The 20272-nt window shown below is 42.7% G+C and overlaps 1 protein-coding gene across 2 annotated transcripts in view; it reads left to right on the top strand.

Moving 5' to 3' along the window:
• Window positions 1–20272, top strand: part of LOC132258566 (zinc finger protein 1) — a 52025-nt gene that overhangs the window by 11843 nt on the left and 19910 nt on the right. Inside the window, exons 1-2 of one of the 2 annotated variants that reach the window (XM_059755920.1) lie at window positions 9338–9435; window positions 10794–10973. In XM_059755920.1, coding sequence (XP_059611903.1) covers window positions 10892–10973 — 82 coding nt within the window. In that variant the 5' untranslated portion in view covers window positions 9338–9435; window positions 10794–10891. Of the gene's footprint in view, window positions 1–9337; window positions 9436–10793; window positions 10974–20272 lie in introns of those variants that run through there. The other variant, XM_059755919.1, reaches the window with a different exon arrangement.

The following is a 20272-nucleotide window of genomic DNA, read 5'->3' as shown; positions in this document are numbered from 1 at the left end:
CCTTGTTAATGCCGCGCAAGAAACCGCCGCCTCGAGGTAGAAATAGAAGGAAAAGGGGAAAAAACGTATCAGACAGGTGGAAGATTTTTAATCACGTAGGAAAATCCACAGCATATTCCGTTCAGTTGTGTGTTGGATGTATTTAGGTGAGGTCGAAAATAAACAACTCCGTCTCGAGATCACACTTGTGAGGAGAAAGAAAGCTCTGAGATTAAGATTGTTGTGAGAAATTGAATAAAATGTGACTTTTTCACTTCGCAAGTAAGTATCTTTTGCACACTGTTGCACTATTCTTTTAAGGAAAAACCAATTCACCATCTCCGCAATGTCAAAAAAAAATAGTCCTTAAAGTGTAGTAATTGATGGACTCGATGTCATTCATCAGCCCCAAAGTGGCCAACTGCAGTCAATAACTTACTTCGCAGACACTTAATTTATTTTTCTACACGCACCATTGAAATTCTCGATTAAAAACAAGCGATATATATCCTGTCTTAATGTGTCATCTCACGCGAAAATCTTCACATGACGCGCCGCAGAGTTTCCTCACCATTTTTCTTGTGAGGTGCTCTCATCAGGGAGAAATCCACAGGAGAGTGTTTTGTGCCCGTGACGATGACTTGAGACCAGTTGAAATGTGGCTAGTCAGGTGTGAACTCACGCCAGTTCATATCACCTAAAAATAAAACCTGCCAACACAATCTCCGTCGTCATCTTGCTCTCTATATAACGCTCTTTTTTGCGGCTTTTTCGCGTACACAGTATGTTTTTGGACGGCTCACGCGGGTACTGAAGGAAAGTGGAGTGAAATTCAACACAATTGTGCATTTCGTGATATGTTTATATTGGCCCGATGTCAAAAATGGGCGCTACAAACGGAAGTGACAGAGAAAATTCTCAATTAATTGAAACGAATAGAGTCGCACGCAAGTCAGGAGGCAAATTCACCTCATTAATAACTCAAATATCCCAAATGGTTTGCTAAACAAATAGTGGAAGAGGATATAATTTAGTTTAGTCTGCGGAAAAATTGCCGCGATGAGAGATGAAATTGTCTCACTTCTTCCAGCCACGCAATTTATTCACCGTGAGATATATTGAATCGCGGTGAGTGATCAAAAATATTCTCCTGAGTCAGTGAACGGAATTCTGGGAAAAAGAATGATAGAAAGTGATATTTTTACATCACACTTTGCGCACTCCTTTTCTTGCAATTCACCACCATTCAATCCGCAGAAAGAGATTTCTTGCCGTTCTGCCAGCGAAACATCAATTTTTCCCGCAGCTCAAATTAAACTTCATTTTAGCCTTTTACAGGCCCCACTCTCCCCTAAGCGGACTATTTAGGAACATGCGGTGTCGGAAGTGAAGGAGAAATAATAAGAATGAAAGTGTTTCCCATTATTTTAACGGGATGCTTTGCAATATCAAATATTTGTGTTGACTGATCCATGATTCGATTTTCCAAATCAGTTGCACACACACACACACTGGAAAATATACGAGTGTATAAGATTAAATTTCCCTGAGAAAGTACCCACGATATCGCGTGGAAATCCTCCAGCGCTCGCCTTCGAAACCACCAGTGAAAATCCATTTTTTATAACTTTGTTTGTGTTTGGTCCAATTTATGCAAAATGCCTTAGAATCAATTTCACTTTATTTCCCACATTTTTCCCACCCTCGCGCCACACACACACACCCATAAGTATATGCATATAACCCTCCGTGCCGGAATGAGTGACTGAGAGTGGAGTATAGATTGTGTGCGGATATAAATAAGAGTGGAACATTGCGTCACACGAGAGGTGTAATAAATTTGGCCTCTGGAAAAGTCGTAACAGTAAAATTCTCCCGGTAGTGAATCTCTATTTTCGGCGGGGGTTGGAGTGGAGGGGGGGGGAGATGGGTGGAAAAAATTGTAAATTGGCGCGATTCGTCAATTAGCCTCTTGTATGGCCTCCCCTTCGGTTCACCGTTCATTGGTAGGAAAATGCGGAGCGAGAGAATTCTATTTTAGCGGAATAAAAATTCCCTCGGTGGCAATTACTTTTCAATCATCCCCCCATCCACCCACTCGTGGAAAATCCCGTCCATTTGGCCCGAGTGTGGGTGGAGAACACAAAAAAATAATCAAATTAATACTTGGTCCCTCTCTTGGTGAGCCCTCCTCACTTCAATGGTTGGCGCGGCCTCTTCCTGCCCCGGCGAGTGGTGCAAAAGTGGGCAAAGAAATGAGGGAAAACCGTGAGGCAAAATGGTGTGATGATTCCAGATTTTAATCCACTTTTTATGCGCCTTTGATTGGAAATTAATACCGTGCATAAGGATGAGTAAAAGAGTGGCGCGCGGAGTGTGAGTGAACAAACCAAAAGTGATGCGCCCTTCTTCAATCTCCATGATGTGGAAAATCGTGCAATTTTCCACAGACTTTCTCGCACAATTTACAAGGAAGCAATTAATTCGGCGCGGAGAGAGAGAGTAAGTGAGAGTCGCGGAGAATGCTTTTAAATCGGAAATTGCAATTTAATTTCCACCCCACGGGAAAAATCAGAGACTCTCCACCCTCGCTGACGGAAAAACCACTCTGCCACCACTTTTCCAATTGATGCCAGTCGTCAACACTTCAATCAATCTTTCCGTAATACATCCACGAGCCACCCAGCACTCACAACTCATCGATCAGATTTAAGAGAATTGATTATTATTGTTATTCATAGTGAATTTTATTGTTTGCCGATCCGACAGTGTCTCGGGGTGGGTGAAATTTAGTGTGAAGAATGAAATTGACGCTCTCTCTCGCCATGTCTTTCTGCTGCTGGCGAGGGGAAAGTGCGTGGCTGGGAAATGTTCAGCCATTGGAATTCCCAACCCCACAGAGTTATGGTGAATCGCAGTCTCTAATTCAATTGACTGGCCATTTCCGATGATTCCTTCCGCCTCGTGACTGTAACGTGTCAGTGGCGAGCAAAACTTTCTGTCCAGATGCATTTGTCTCAAAATGTGAGACTTCCTCATGCGGAAGAGCACTGGACATTTTCCTGGCTTGGAAGTGTGACAAGAAAAGGCGAATTGCCAAGTGACCCAAACTGACGTTCCCATCACGAAATCAAGTGCCACATTCACAGCCTATTTCCCGAGTGCATTGCTCTGGATTAAATCCATGCAGTGGCGTAGTTGAGCGCCAACGCTCTTCATTTCTCTAATAATTTTCCTCCTTATCAGCGACTTCAGTTGAGAAAGCTGTAAAAAGGCAGTTGTTCCTTTGGGAAACTGACTAAGTGAGCCCTGAGAGTGACTGCAGAACTTCCCATCATCTTCTGTGCCGCAGAAATTCACGCTGCCACTGATTCGAGTCATTTCTCAAGTGAAAAGTGAACCCTTTAATTCCGCCAGATCACACCAATTTCTCATCAGCTGAGGATGCGCGCCAGGAAAAAAGAGGCTCACACGGGACTGGCGGCGTGAGTGGTTTTTTGCGGCCGCAACGCTCTCTCAAGTGGCAGGCGCTTCTGCCCCGGGGCGGATCCGTGAGAGCTCCAACTTTTTCACGCTGCGTCGCAATGAGCATAAAGACGTCATTTGAATTCCTCTCGCAATCAAATTGTCCCCCTTTGATGTGTGCTCTGCTGCCTCTCTTCCACTCCATGAGCGATTTGTTATGCAATTCCACAACTGCTTAATGCTGGATCTGGCAAAGTAATTTCTATTTTTAATACCGTGAGAATGGAGCATCTCTGCGCTCACACCGCTCTTGGTGACTGCGTGATGATCTGCTCCAGCGCCCGAGATTGCCATGTTCACATCTGGAGAGTCAATGAAGGGCTGAAAAAGTCATTTGAGCCGAGGCATTTGTTCCGAATGAAAGTTGATCGTGTGAATATGAGGGCGAGAACACACCAACTAATGCGAAGATTGAAAAGGTAAATCTGTCAGCAAAATCAGTAGTTTTAACCTACATTGTTCGAATTTTCATGCCCTTTGCCTCCTCCACTTGCTATGTGTGCCGTCGAATTGGCTTTCTTCGTTTTTGTTGAGGTGTTCCCTGATGGATTTTGGATTTTACTGCCCTCTTCCCACCCCCAAAAACATATAATGGCAAAACAAAGCGTTTTTAGAGCAGTGTTTTTGCTTGTTTTATGGCCACACAAAATGGATATTTTACGACTCATGAGTGTTTTGGCCAAAAGGAAAATACCTTTCAACCCTGTCTCATGGGGGATCCCCAAGGATTCGCCATATGAGATTTTTCTCCAATGTCACACGCAACTTTAAGATGACCTCTTCGCTCTGTGCGCATACAGAAACTAAAGCGGAGCGCCTTGAGATGTTCATTGTTAATCCTTAGGAGCTCCACAAAACCACGAAATCAATTATTTGTGCCGAGGAAAATCGAGGGGAACAGCAAGAGTGTGGCCTCAAAATAAATTGCGTTCTCGCGAGTATTTTTCCTCATGGCGGCAGTGAACCGACCTGCCTGAAGAACAAGAGCTAAGGAAACGGTGAAAAGTGGCGGATGACGTCGTCCCAGGTCAGAAATATCTACACACGGTGGGATCTTGCATCAGCGGCGGGTGAAGACTGAAATATCCGTTGAAAATCTTATGTGCCTCTCATACCTCCCGCCGAGGGAATGGGAGAAAAAAGAGCGACTCACAATGGCAGTGAAACACGTGTGTGTTGCTCGGAGTAGCGATCCTTTCTCAGGCCAGGTTCTCTGCTGGAGGAATTCCTCCTTGTGTGTGCGAAAATGCATCTCGAAGGCCGGGCCGCACAAAAAGCTGCTCGGTATGCAGTGCGAGGGATCACAAGAGGCGAACACGTGTGTTCCATAAAATCTTTATTGTGGCTTTCCCAGAAACGCATTTTGGGCGAGGACAGAGAACGCTTGGGAGTGGTCGAAGTGGCGAGAGGCCTGTAGGAAAGTGGCTGACTCACGTGCGTTGTACAAAATGGCAGGTGAATGTGACGAGCAACACCTGCCCAATTCACCGAGCGGACTGGAATTCCGCGCCCTGGCCAATGGAGGTGCCTTCGATGGCGCTCAGTCACTCCTCCTCACTTATGCGAACCACTCTGGCCATTGCTCTCGCGTGAATGACTGCCGCGGAGTGATTGCTCTGCCGCCGATGATAAATAGCTCGATAAATTGAAAGTTGCTGAGACATCGATCGCGGAAAAATCTCACTCTAATTGCTTCCAGACTCACTTGGGAGTCACCAAAATTGGATGTACACACATCGCGAAGAGAATTATTTTTTCTCTCTCATTTCTAAATACTTGACGATCCCATTAATTATATTTGTTCGAAATTGTATTGAAAGCAAAAGCTAAACAGTGGAGTCGTTAAAATGATTTCTCTCCACGTCAAAAATAACAGAAATTCCCACAAAATTTGTAATTAACCGCTGAGCTGCGAGGAAGATCTTTCATCGTTTCCAGAGAGGCAAAACTGGAAGGGTTTTTCGGATGGTGGGGTGACCCTGGGAAGCCCTTTCGATGATTATTTTTCCTCACTCCTCCGTGGGCATTGAAGGGGGATCGAAGGGTAGGATTTCTTTTTATGTCTAATTGACATATTTGTTGGAGTGGATTGTTATTTTTGTTCCTTCTCTCTCTCTCGCGCCCAAGGAAATTTGGAGGAAACCAATTGCCATATCTCGAATTTCCAAGTGTACAAATAAACTCTTAATACATTGAGTGCCGATGAGGATGGTGGAACGATAAGGACGGAAAGAAAACGAATTAAGTGAAAATATATTGGAGAGTCATTAATCAAATGTCTTCTGATGGCTTGATTTTTTTTCCCTTGCATATCTCGAGAGCTGTAAATTTGTTGGTTTCTCCGATCTCTGGTTGGGCGACTTGAGGAATAGGAAAATGAAGGACTGCAGAACGATGTCTCCACCCAGTTCCTCATGGCATTGATGAAACAGGTGCCCAGTCAGACATTGTGCAGATATTTCTCCCATTTCAGTGTTCATCATTATCAATGTAGGGAAATCTAGGGCGCAGAAGTCATTAATTTGAGGAAGATATTTCAAAATTTGTCCATACATTAATGAGCGTCTCTTTTGGGGACTTGCGAGCGATGTGGCATGAAATGAGGCGGTGTGAGGCGAAGATCTCGGGAAACAAAGATGAGAGACATCGAGCTAAAAAAACAATAAATCAATTTCTGTTCTTGAGATTGAACAGAAATGTCAAATGATGAATGGTTAGATTGTCTTCGGTGTATCCGTCACACAGTTCTCTCAATATTATTTTTCCATATAATTGTTTATGTATTATTTTAATCCGTCCTGACTTTTTCGAATGTGTGGCGCGGCAAATGGCAGCACGCACTTGAGTTTGTATTGGATTTCTGGAAAATCATACCAAATGACTCGATCTGACATTGCGGAGAAGTCATAAATCAGAACCCGTTTAATCTCAAATATATCCAATTGTGTAGAGAAGGAATATTAGTATGGAGAAGAAGTCGTAAAATTTTATTTACTATTTTGTACTCTCTTCACAAAAATATTTTAGCATGTGTTTTTAATTAAAATGTCATGTCTAGAAACCATTAAATGCCATTCGATGACGTACAATCATCAACTCCTGCGCGGTTTGAGCACTCTTCCTGCCCCCCAGGCATCTCAGAGGAGAACCATTGACATGCCACAATGTGAAGCCATAAAAGTCCTCAAGTAGCAATTAACAGTCATTTTACTCTTTTCGCCCGATATCTCTGGGATATGCGAGAGATACACGCGGTCTCGAGAGCGCTCGAATCTGCTGGGAAAGTGTTTCCGGGGAAGATCTCCACGTGGCTGCGCAGCCACCTGGAGGAAGAGCACGCGAGGCAGCTCAGCGAAGAGGGGCAACACCTTGGCGCTCACCTCCGAAAGCTCCTCCTTTCACGTGGAGCAGCAATCGTTAGTGTGTCCAATGAGCATTTGAGTTGCTCCTTGAGTATTGAGTCGACTCTCGAATAGCCGCTTCTATTTTATTATTTCTCTCTATTCCACGGGCGCGCACATGAAATGCTTCCACGACCAGCGAGTGAGACAAAGAATGTGAATAATTATAGCGAGTCACGCAAATAAAACGTGATAATTACAGTACTTTTCTTCTTATCATTCCTTAACGCCTCTTTCTCTCCCATATCTCCACTTCTTTCGCGATGGCAGAATGCGTGTGTGAATGACAATAAAAATTCAAATGTTTATTGCTCGTGATGGAGTCACAATAATTTTTTCTTCTCCCCCACCATCGCCATAGGGTGAATGGCAGGAGTATTTGCCACTTTTCTCCCATACGAGAGAAAGCCCGGCAATCAGTAAATTCCTGGCCTCTCTCGGCGATACGCCAATGAGCGCTTACGTGGATGATGTGGAGATGAAATTTTTCACCATGCAGAGGAGACCCGCTGGAGACCCTTCCCCAAATATGCTTTATGCGATTTCCTCAGGAATTTTTATTGTTATACGAAAATTATTCATGAAGCTGGGTGTCTTCCGCAGAAGATGCGTGAAAACAACCAACGTGATATATGATTCACTTTTTTCCTCACTCATTTTTTCATGCTGTGCTATCCTTGAGATGTGTTTTTTCCTGTGTCCCGAGATGAGATGAAATTCTAAACGTGAGCCGAGGAAATTACTCATCATTCCCTCCGCCCTCACATATTTGTAAGTTTTATTCACTATTTGCCAACACACGAGCACAGGGGATTCTCTCTCATTTTTTTTTCATTTCATCATGCGCCCTCGACAGAGCGATAATATTGTATTTATTTGTGATAAAAATTTGTGTATTTTGTAAAACTCCTCTGACCCTGCACTTCATCCATTCTTCATAGCCGCATAACCTATAAATTTTTCATAATCTACAATCATTTCCTATGATAATAATTCTGAGGAATATCCCATGAAAATAAACGCAAAACTGTGTGGCTTAGGAAAATGCCAGAGAGTCGTTGAGTGATATTTATGCATAATTTTTTTTCTATTGGGAGTTACAATGATTTTTTTGTCACCAAAATAAACACACCCTTATTTGGAGTGATTTTTTCTCCCATGAGGATGAGAGACAGAATTGTTTCTGGCTTCAACCGCCACGCAATACATTTCCCATTCGTATACAATTGGAACATGGATTCGTGGTGTGCATCCCTCACGTGGTCCCACAAAGGGGTGGAAATTACTTCCACCCTCGTGAACCTTTGCACGGCACAGCCTGAGCCTGACTTTTGTCACCATCACCACCGACAACAGGCCAAAGCTGCGCTTCGTGTTCCTCTCTCCCTGCCAACCGAAATCCACCCCACACGAGCGAGAGTGAGGGTTTTGTGTGGATTTTGATTTATTGAATTGGATGCGAATTTTCAATGGAGTTCGCGCTGTCTGGAGAGTGCAGATCGACCATGCAAACCTCTCCTGAAGGGGTTGAAAGTGTGCATCCACTGTGAGGAGAATAAATTAAATTAGCGTGTGAGCTGAGGGCGAAGAGACGTGGGCAAATGCGTAAGAAATTGAGAGTTAAAATCAGCAAAATGCAGGCGACACCATAGAAAATTTTTCCATTCTCATCACCCTAAGCACATTACCTTGCATCACAGCCCTCATCCCTGTTTCACGTGGGGTGTATGGCACAAAAAATCATTTAATACCTTATAATCCCGAGAGAAAATGACGCACAATTGAGGGTACATCGCGCGTCTCCCGTATTTCGTCACGTGCCACAATGAAAATTTTATTTTAGCCTCTCATTGTTCCACACGATCATTCCCTCGATCGCATTTTCTGCTGCTGACGGTGAACGAGGCAATGCAGGAGAATATAATCCAATTTTGCCCAATTTGAAGTGCTCGCATGAGTGTTGCTCTGCGATGGTAAATGAGCTGCAGATACCAGCATATGATTTATTTTAACAACACCAGACTCTCGGGCCACGTGAAAAAAGTGTGCTCATGATGCAATGTGGGCAATGTTAATAGAGAAAACATCGTCTTGTGAACTTCAGATTCTGCATGAAGTGCTTTAATGATGCAAATTTGATTGAATTGCTTTCCACATGCACACTTTGATAAGCATAACTCGCAGCTTGTGGATCAGTTGCGTCAACGGAAATTTTTGAAACGAAAGTCAAGATTACTGATTTGAGAAGTAAAGAATGAAGATCTGAAGCAACCGCAATTCTTATAAAATACAACGTACTAGTTTAGAAATTACTTAAATTTAAAGTTTTCCACCCAGTGCAGCAACTTCAGACAATATGGAGTGCTGGTTGTGGAGTAATTGTAGCATTCTTGAGTTCACTGTGGCCTTTTTCCCAGACAAAGCATCGCAGCTTGGCCAGAAGAGTGCTCGAAAAAAATGTGGACGCGATGAAACTCTGCAGGCAGCAAAAAAGCCAGGATCTCACATAGTCTGGTGGTGCTATATGGAGGTATTTGTGGCTCACAATCGACACTAATCAACTTTAATTAAAATCAATTTAAAATAAATGAAGGTACATCCATATCCCTTGGCACACAGCATGACGATGGAGTGGACAATGATGGTGTGTAAAGTGAGAAGACCCGCATTGAGTGGGTAATTCTTGGATGGCTGTGCTATGTGCATGATGCCATTATTCCAGGGGCGAGCGATCGACGGTGAGAGAAGCTGAGGAGATTCTTCACACACAATTCTTTCTTCACTTTGATATCCCAACATGACGCAGTGTCTTGCGGGGCGAGACGACGAGGAGAAAAATCATCAAGTAGACAGACTTTAAATGTAGCAGCAAATGAAATTTATTCCCTTGTCTCCTGAAAAATTATCCAATTTTCCAGGGTATTTAACTGCACAATGAAGGAGCGAGATAAGAAAGAATTGACGGAAAATTGAAGGAAGGAAAAAAGGTATCGTGCTGTGTTGGATCCACACGACAAAGGACGCATGGGACTCTTATTGAATGCTGCTGCGCATAAAAGTTTTAATATACAGAAGAATGGTGAAATTTAAGTGACCACGATGGATTTGCGGGCGGCCTTTGTCGTGGGATTTGCCAATGTCGCAGTGACAGTGAGTCTCACGGAAATGAAATCCCAGAATTACCCACTCACCATCCCGTGGAGGATTTGATATTGAAATGACGACCGCGCATCGACAGTGGGAGGATGTGGCAAAATTGCCGATCCACTCTTGTCAAGGCGGAGAGGAAGTGAGCAGAAATTCGCAATAAACAATGTGCAAAAGGGAAAAATTGATGCACTCTAATCCCCCTAAAAAATCTCCTTCGGCGCTCTGTGGAGTCTCGCTCTCGCATAACGATTTCTCTTGTCAGATATCGTCAATTGTGTGTTGAGATAAACATCTTCAGGTCATTAATTTTATAGCCAAAAATACTCTCTCGTTTTAGATTTCCCGCCCATACTTTGCTCTTTGTTGCCTATGAATTCCTTCTGCCCCTCTTCTCTGCATTTTTGGGGTGCGTTTTCAGTCGTCAAATTTGGCGTGTCTCATCCGTCCACGTCGTTCAACATTGTATCGATAACAAGGGTTGGCTGGGATGCGGAAGAGATGCCTTCATGTTGTCATCCTCCATGCCCTCGCTCATTTCGCCACATTCGATACAGTTATTGGTTTCGTGTCTATTCATAAATAAATTTTATTTATCGGAACATTTTATCGACAGTATATGTATGTAATAAAATAAATATAATAAAAATATGGATTAATTCTATATATAGGGCAGTTTTGGCTCATATGATCTTTGTCTTTCGCACTCACCCTTACGCAAACTTTCTTCTTTTTTTCCAGATTGCATCCGTTTATTAAAAAAGACGCACAGACAGTTCGCTTACAAGTGATATCAATGAAGCAAATCACAGTGCTTGAGGACATTTTCAATAAGGAATATGGTGAAATTACCAGGAAAGTCTAAATCCGTTCCTTGCCTTCTTCCGCTGAAAATAATCAGAGAGAGTAATCTGGACAAAGGTGAGTTATGCTGAAAATTCATCTATCTTTAGCAAAAATCGCGGACTGAACTCTTAGAGAACACTTTTATCACTTTTCGGGTAAATATTGGCGCGAGAATATTATGTGATTTATTCGCCATATCTAACTCTGGTCAAGAAAGATGTGAAGAACATCATAAAGTGTGGAAGAAAGCAGTTTTGGGAGCCATAACTTGACCAATAATGTTACAAGCGATTTCATAAGATATTTAAGTGTCTCATAACGAACTAATAAGTCCCGATTACACAATTATTGTCATGCTCGTCACCATAAATTTATTAATAATCCCATCCGTGAGATATACTCAATAACCATTACTTCAACTATCGATTCTCTCTTAAAAAGGACGAGCGAGCCTCTTCCCAATGTCCTCGCACGCAAAAGGGAAGTCTAACTCATAGTGTAAGACATATTCCAAGTGTACATTCATCGTCTCAGAAAAAAGTGAGTTTCAATTTAAATGGCATCTCGGGAATGCCGAGGAATTGCTCCCCATAATTAAACAAACATCCTCTTGGTCATTGGGGGTCGTATGATTTTTCGCAAGTGGACTCTCGAGTAATCTCCAGCAAAAGTGTTCGGGGGAGGAGAAACGGTCTTCATGATGAAGAGTTTCGCATATTGAGTCGGAGGAGGAAATTTAATTTGAAATTGAGACTCCAACTTTCTTATAATTCATTCAATCTTACGATGATGCTGTACAAATAAGACGCAAGGAATTCGAGGCATTCCAATTGCGAAGACCCACCCACTGACCGCCTGTGTAGTTGGAGCAGAGGGAGCCGCTGCCGAGAAAGTGGTTTTCGCCTTCAGTTCCTGCACCATGAAAGTTGTGCAGAGACTTTCCACCGCACTCTCGGAGAGTGCCGATGGCGCTTCCGCTTCCGCCCAACCAGACAAACTGTGCGAGAATCCCTTGAACAACCACAGCCAAAGTGCATTTCCGAGCTGACCAGCGCGTCCTCACGCTCTCTGTCTCCGAGACTCTTTTAATATCTCCACTGCAGCTCACGAGGAATTTATGACAGAATACGGCGCGGAATTAAAATTCATAAAATCTCCTGGACGCCAGAAGCGGAGGGTAGCGAGAAGGTGGGGAAACTATGCCAAACATTTCTAATCAATCTTCAATTGCCTCATATCTCCCGACAAATCGCTCCCATGATTTCACCGAAATTCAGCGTGGAAACTCAAGCGCGATGGAAATCTTCTCGTGTTCTGCGTGTTGCTTCATGGATTCTATCAATACGCACAGCATTGGCTGCGGGGTGGGTATTTTTCAATACAATTCGCATGCAAAGCCCTCGATTTGATCTCATGTATTGATTTCAAATTCGCCGGGTCTGAGTATCCCGGAGGGTTGCTCGGCGCACTGAAGGGGATACATTAGCAATAAAAATGATTTTCAATGGCACCTTCTCTGCCTACCGAAATTGTCATTATCTCCTTCCCAGGATCTCTAATGCAAATTGCCGATCCCAATAGTGGGTGGTGGCGGATGGAAGTGAGATTTGAGGAAACGGATTTCGCCTGTGGGGCCATCTTGAGTCGTCTCATTTAAAGTTTGGTCCAGTTGAAAGCAGTTTCCGATACAAGTTTGTGAAGATCTTGCGGGTCGAAGTTAGTTTGTGCGGTTGACCAAACATCAGTCGTCAAACATTTCTCGTCTTCTGTGCTCTGTGATGGTCTTCCCATCTTCACCATGTGATTTTTCTCCTCATTCACATCTCTCTCTGTCTCACTTCACTCGCTGAAGCTGTAATACATTCACTGCTCTATGTATCTTTGCAGCCATGGATGAGAGAAATTATTGAGTGTGTCTCAAATTCAATACCTCGACACGCGCCTTCAGTTCACTTCCGTTCGTCATTTCCGTAGCAATTTCGCTACCGGATAGTGGCAGGCGCACACTTTCGAGTGAGCGAGAATCTATTCCCAGTGACGAGATGCTTCATCTGCAAATTGAGTCACTCAGCCGAAAATTTTATCCACGATTTTCTTTCAAAAGATAGATGACTTTTTCGACTGCTGAAAAGTCCTGAGCGCGCGTCTCAAGGGGAAGTGAACCTTCGTGGGTGATGAACATGAAGAATGGTTGGCAGACTATCTGGCAAGGAGGAAATTGTTATTCGCGAATGACGAGGCCACAATTATCAACTCATGCATGGATCATTTGGTTGATATTTTAATGTTAGGAATTCTATATGGCGCAGAGGAGTTAAAATCTCTTGTTGCAACTTCACAATTCGCTCCTTTGATATGCAAATTTCACTCACGCAAAAAACTTTAAAGAATTGTTGCGTTGTCTGTCAACATGGGATGGAAGAAAGTCGTAATTAATGACTTGAGCTTCCTTTTTGCTCTCACTGTGCATATGAGAACTTTCATAAAGCAATTATGCTCGCATCTCGTAGTTTAATCGCAGCTTCTTATCTCTCCATCCCATAAAGGCTTTTGTGATGATTTCTCTGTCAGGTTGTCAATTACCCTCTTGTCTTCTTGTGCATGGAAGATGAGTGGCGAGATGCACACAGAGCTGCCTGAGTGGAATCGACACAAAAACCCAGCCAGAGACTGAATTGCTTTCAACAGAATTTCCTTGATAACACACACACAGACTTATCAATTTAAAATGTTGCCTTTTTTACGCGATTTCTCATCGGCCTGGATTGGATTTACATACATGTAAATATATCTCATGGTGACACATCTCTCTTATTCACGATCATGACGTCAAATTAATCTCTATCAATTCAATGGATTCTCTCGCACAAATTCTCAACAACTCATCCAGATGCAATCATTAATAATGTCAACACTTTTAATATTTTAATTCTTCTTTTGTTACACTCTCTCTCTCTGGGTGGGTGGAAAAAATCCCCCTCTGAGAACTTTGTCTTATCGCACCACTCATTTCTTTACTCAGAATTTTATTTTAATGAATTAATTCAATGTTTGAGACTCAATAGCACAAAAGTGCCACCCTAAGCACCACTGACAATTAGGTAATCTCCTTCATTATTTTAAAAACAAGCGCGCAAGAAAGAAAACATGCTGGCGAAGTGACACCAAAATTCTCTGCCCACGATGGAAAGTATGGTGAGTGGAAAATAAGGGTAAAGAGCGAGATGTTGGATATCCGCGCTTTCTTCCAGCCACGAGAAGCGCGAGGGTGAAGGGAAAAAGTTGGAAAATTCCCTTTTTGTTTAATAATTTGTATGTCTTTGCAGTCATTTTTCAATTTTTACACGCCAAACGGAGAAAAGATCGCCTTTTTGCTAAACACCCAAATAATAAATGATGACACACTCATTAATAATTATTTTTCACTCACTATCTCTCTCACTCACTCATTTCTCTTCCTAAGACGCAAGTAATTTCAAATGGCTGGCAATTTGGTTTGGGTGTGTGTGCAGTGGAGGAATGAGAAAAAGGGTGGAAACTGACAGAGAAGAAAATTTTCTTCATTTTTTCCCATCTCCATCTGACTTGACTTGCTCACTTTTGCCCATTTTTATCCCCATTCCGCGGCTCGAAAGTCTTTGTTTCTCTCCTTCCGTGGTGTTACTGTTCAAACCTTTCAGCATGAGAAATACTGTGTAAAGTTTATAATTAAATGGTAGGAAAAATTATGAAAGACGCCTTTGTGCACGAGAAAATAGGCATAGCGCGCCGAGGAGGAGAGTCGAAATGAAGTTTCCTTATTATTTTTCTATTTACTGCCTATACGCATCTCAGCAGTGACTGATCGCACTGAGAGAGGCGCAAGTGGGAATTTTGAAATGACTCGCTACAACATTATTATCGTTCAGCCATAGACCTTATCACATGTAACACATTCCTGGTTGAAGTTGCGCCTTCTTATCGCCACTAATAGGAAGTTGAAGTTCATAAGCACGGGTCATTTTAATCAGTTCATTCATTAGGCACATAAAGTCATCTCTTCTTCATCTATTCCTGAGGCATATTTTCCACTGCCCTCTCTGGCTTCTCCGCACAAATCTTTCTGCTCGCCATGCATCCCATATTGTGGGCGCGCCGGAGAATCCCTTCGAGAATTTAATTGTATGGACTCATGTTCATAAATCAAATTAATTGAATGGCAAATGGAGCCAAGAAAATTATCTTCAATAGTCTTCTCTCAACAATATTTGAGAATGCCAACACAAGTAGCCAAAAATATCATGACAATCCGCTTTCATTGGTAGGAATATCGTCATTGGACATTATTATGTCCCTCGCAAACTCCCTATCGCGATATGACAAATTTTACATAAGGATAGAATCTCTTGTACTTCCTTCCTCTCAGTTGAGGACTAAATAATGGAAAAAAATACACTGAAGGAGTAACAAATGGCTCATAAAATAGAGAACAATAGTAAAATTTCATCTTGTATTTACAATATATCTATTTTATTTGGCACATTTCGCGACAGCAAGAGATTTTTCCTCTTCTAAAAATGCCAAATCCCCACGCATTTTCCATGAGAGTGTGAGATGACATTATCATGAGAGCGTCATATTTATGTTGTGATACTCTCTGTGAGATAAAAGCCAAAATTCCGCTAATAACTTCCAATTCATATGAATTATTGTTACACTAAATGGTACAGAGTGGAAGAATGGAATTGAGAGACAATTGTAGTTTTTGGCATCCGAACGATGTTGTGTAATTTTCTTGCGAATCTTCGCATGAAAAGAAAAATTAAGGATATGTGTTGTTCTACATTACAAAACATATCCCAGCAATTGGCCATTTGGCGGAATGTTCAGTTTCAAGGAAAAAAACACTCTCTTGTGTATGTCTTCAAGGGACGTACAAGCAATTGAAAATATTAATAAGGACTCACAATTATGATAGCTATTATGGTGATTGGATTGAATCAATTTCACTAGCCCGATGAAAGTTCCTCTCATAATTTTCCTCCCCTGAGCATTACGTCGGCAGCCCTCGCATAAAATCACAGTTGAAGGCATACTTTGTACTCAAGTTAATGGATTACTTTTATTTATTGCATATCTCAGTGCATTTTGCCACTATTGAATACTATTTGACACAAGCCGAGGGTGAGTCATGTGGGGCGAATCCCTGGAAGATGAAAAAGTGTTTGCAAGAGTGAAATATTCCATAAAGAAAATCAAAATTTTATCACAACTACAACTCATACCTAAACACAGAAGGAGTCTCGCTTCTCGCATAAATCTACACCCCAAAAGTGTATATATTTAGGAATTTCCCACCCTCGTCGCATTGCCTGGGACAAAAGACACCCACAGAGTGTGAAAAAGTGAGGAAAATTGCAACTTTTTCTCCGAATTTTTCCCCACATTGAGCAACATCCGTTGACATTTTGGAATAGTAGTGTATATAGAAATTTATCAAAACTAATTGATGCTGCGCAGAAGAAAAATCTCCCACAGATCTTAATAGTTGCTCCCTCGTTTCCACTAAATTACTCGAAACTACTCACATATGGCGCTTCCGCATTCAGAATAACATTGGAAATCTTGAAGCGGAATCTTTTATCAAAATGTAATTTATCTCCCGAGTAGAATTGCGACTAGTGGAATTCTAAATTGACAATTAGAATTGTCCATCGAATGGCAATCTCAATAGAATTTTGTGAATTAAGTGTGGGCCAAATGACCAACACACGCCCTGAATATTTTCTCCATTAGGACACAATAAAATTACTTATGCAACATCCTTCACATACTTTGCGTCCTTCGACACTGTTGGGGTGGTTTTGAATGCCATATATTCAGGGGATAGTTTTCCATTTATCACCCAATTCGTGCAATGGCACATGAGTTCTCATGTTAGTACTCTCTCTCTCCACTTTGGTGCCACGTTTGCAGAAAAAAGAAGCAGAAAATTTCGTGGAAAATCCCTCTATTCACCCACACAATCTTGGACATTCCACCGCCCCCATTTTAAAATGCGATACGATATTCCTCGAGTGAGAAATCCCTCTGCCACACGAAAATCCTTCAAATGGCTGTATTCTTCTTCATATGCTTCGCTCTCCTTAGTTGATGTTTTAGCATGCAAAAAGGCAGCGTCAAATGGCTCTTGGGTTTGGCGATATGGTGTGGGAATGGGTGAAGAATGGGGCACCATTGTCTCTCATCGTTGACAAAATTCTAACATTGTAACTCTTGGTGAAATGATAGAAATCTCCTTAGCAACTGCGATTTCTTTCGCCTCACCATCCGCCCCGTGGAGGGCAAAAAAGGGAAATATCTCATCGGGCGAGTGAGATTTTATTTCAAAGGGGGTTTCTTGAGTGTGTATCCCAAAAATCTTGTCTCGTGTCAGACGAGTTGCTGAGGAGTTCGCATGGTATGAACCAGAATGCCTCGTCGGAGTCATCATGAGACTGGTAATCCCAAATCAGAGTTGATTGTATTGACAGGTCGATTTGAAGTGACATGCAAGCCACAAACTCAACATTTCCGCCTTGAAAAGTTCTTCCTGCCTCGCTGGTGTGTCGATGTTGTGCTCAGGATCCAGATACTCTTGCAACTTTTCCATTCATTCGCAGATGACAGCAGGACTGCGATGGATCCGTGAAGACTCTTGGAAAGTTTAAAACTCCCTCCGAACTGAGGGCACCTCAGTATATGGCCCATAAAAACGATTCCCATCGATGGGCAGCCCTTGAATCCATAGGAAAAACCTCTGCGAAGAAAGGATAGAATATGAGACAACAGTCGTATAAAAGCCTTTACATCAATTCCCACAAACATCCGTGGCACATGGAAGAAATCTCAGTTTCTAGAAACACTCAAGCACTCTTATCTTCCGGCCATTTTCGTTCTTGTACAATGGGCGGGTGGTGGGATGGAAAGTTGTTCCTGCGGATATCTCGCAAAGGGTGTCCCTTCTTCTCTGCCACCTTATCCTTATCTGACACGCCAGGGAGACACACAAAGACGACAGAGTGAAAAAGGAAAGAACGCATGGTGAGCGAGAGAAAATTTAACGATTATTATTATCATATTGTTTTTTTCTGGCCCCTCCTCGGCCCCACCCGGAAAAAAGTCAAACACGGAGTGAAATGTTGAGCACCGAGTATCAGTGAGAGGAACAGTGTAATCTCTCGTGAATGTGATTCACAACTTCCTTCCAGACATGATGCTTTTTCCCTTTGAAGAAATTCCCCCCGGAAATTCGACAGAGCACACCGCAAAACCGCGCTCTAAATTAACCGCCCATTGTTCTCCCCGTTGTCACTCTTATTATCCGCGAATGGGGACTGAATGAGGAGCCATAAAGAGTGGTGATACACCAATTATTACCATAACTTGTGGCTGTATTTGCACTTAATTGTAAGACATACAATTTTCACATTTTCCCCATTTCTTCAATAATTTCGGGAGTGTGAAGTGTGTAAAGTTGGTGCCATGAATAATGGAATTTTTCCAGAGGGGCTCTCATAAGTAAGAATACTGTCATTAACACTTCGCGGCATGCAAAATTAGGCGAAATTGTGATTATATTTCACAGAATTTAACGCAAATTAAATAGCTACAAAATAACCACAATAATCACTTCCTATTCGCTTCTCTTCCAGAGCGATTGTCTAATGAATATACTGCACCATGTGTGCTCAAGCTCGCCTAATGATAGCCCTCCTTGAAAGTTTCCTCGAAAAATTGCCAATGCTCTGCCAAGCGAAGGATAAACAACAATAAAAGATATGGTTCTCAAAGAGGCACAGAAACCACAAACACACTCATGGAAAGCCTCAAATGTTTTTCCACACATAGGGAAAATGTATATGATGTGGTTTTACCCCAATGCGGCGGGGGTATGATTTTCCTTCTCCTCACCCACACCATGAGAGCCACACACTTCGCGAAAAGAGGAAGAATTTCCATCACCTTTTCCACATGTTTTCCAAATTGTAGCACTTGTGTGTGAATTTAGCACGCTCACCCGCGCACCCCCGCTCGTGAGGGTGGCTCCGGCACATGAGGGCATGAGCTTGGGGACGGAAGCGACACACTAAAGTGGAGTTGAGTGTGAGAGGCAACGCAACCTGTTGATTGTGTTTTCCAATACGATTTCAAGCTCGATCAATTCCAATTTTTCTCTACTCCCACACTTCGACATTTGGAAATATCTGAGAGTTCTCTGAGTGTGTGGCGAATTGTGTGAATTTTCGGCCTCACTGAGAATCCGTCTATGAATGTGTAAATAAAGAAATTTCCTTCCGGTAATGATATTTGCGACACTCTTCTTCGTGGCTGAGGAGAAGGAGAAGAATTTGTGTGAGAAGTTGAGAGATGCAATAAATTGAGGGATATACTTTGCCTGCCATGCCTTGTGTTTACTCAAATGGTGAGAATATGCATTTAAGAATGGCTTCGCTGAAGGGCTCCGAAACTTCAAATCCCATTGGCAGGCAGGATTACGTCTTGAGGGGTGTTTCTTAAGGCAATTTGTATACCTGGTACCTTTTTTGCCCCTCTCACACACGTTTGCGACTTCCAAAGAGACTTTGGATGCCAACATATGGCCAACATATGCGTTCTTCAACTTGTTTTTCTTGCCATTCATCTTTGTTTCGCACACACCACAGAAGATACTGTCGGACCCTCTCCAGAGCCCATAAAAGACTTCGGGCATTCTTCACAAAAAGGTGTAGCTCGAACGCCAAATTTACCTTTTACTCGTGAAATCCAATTATATAACTTCCAGTGAGGAGAAAAATAGCTCTTCTCGAGTACAGAACGCCACGGCGCTTCGGTGAGATTTATTTTCTGGTGCTGCCGCACGAAGGGTGGCTTGTAAAGTTGTACGGGATCTCACCTTGGGCTCAGACGGCACATCTGATCGGCAAGAAGGGCCTCATGAATTTTTGTGAATGAATCACACGGTACTTTCGGGCAATTTGAGTGCCTGTGCAAACTTAGGGACATGTGCAGTGAATGCGTTTGAGCGTAGTCAGAAAATCTCGGCACCATATGCGACCCACACTGAGGGATAAATCGTGCAAACCAGGGTGTACTGAGGTGAGAGTCGATTGTCGTGCAATTGATGCAGTTTCCAACCCTTGATAGGATGGCAGGGAGCAAAAAGGCCTGCGGCAGCTCACAGTTTTCACATTGATTGAGGTGAGTAGAGCCTGTGTGTCCCTTCTCCGTGGAAAAGCAATCATTATGTAGGATCCGTGCCATTGTTCCTGACCATTTCGCCCATTCTTTCACCCTCCGCAGAGAGACGAGCGGGATCAGCTGTGTGTATTTTGCCACGCGACTCACCCTTCATC

Source organism: Phlebotomus argentipes, unplaced genomic scaffold (genome assembly GCF_947086385.1).
Source record: "Phlebotomus argentipes unplaced genomic scaffold, Phlebotomus argentipes genome assembly scaffold_4, whole genome shotgun sequence".
In the NCBI taxonomy this organism is placed as follows: domain Eukaryota; kingdom Metazoa; phylum Arthropoda; class Insecta; order Diptera; family Psychodidae; genus Phlebotomus; species Phlebotomus argentipes.
Note: the sequence above shows the minus strand (reverse complement) of the source record. Positions and strands in the feature narration are given on the sequence as shown.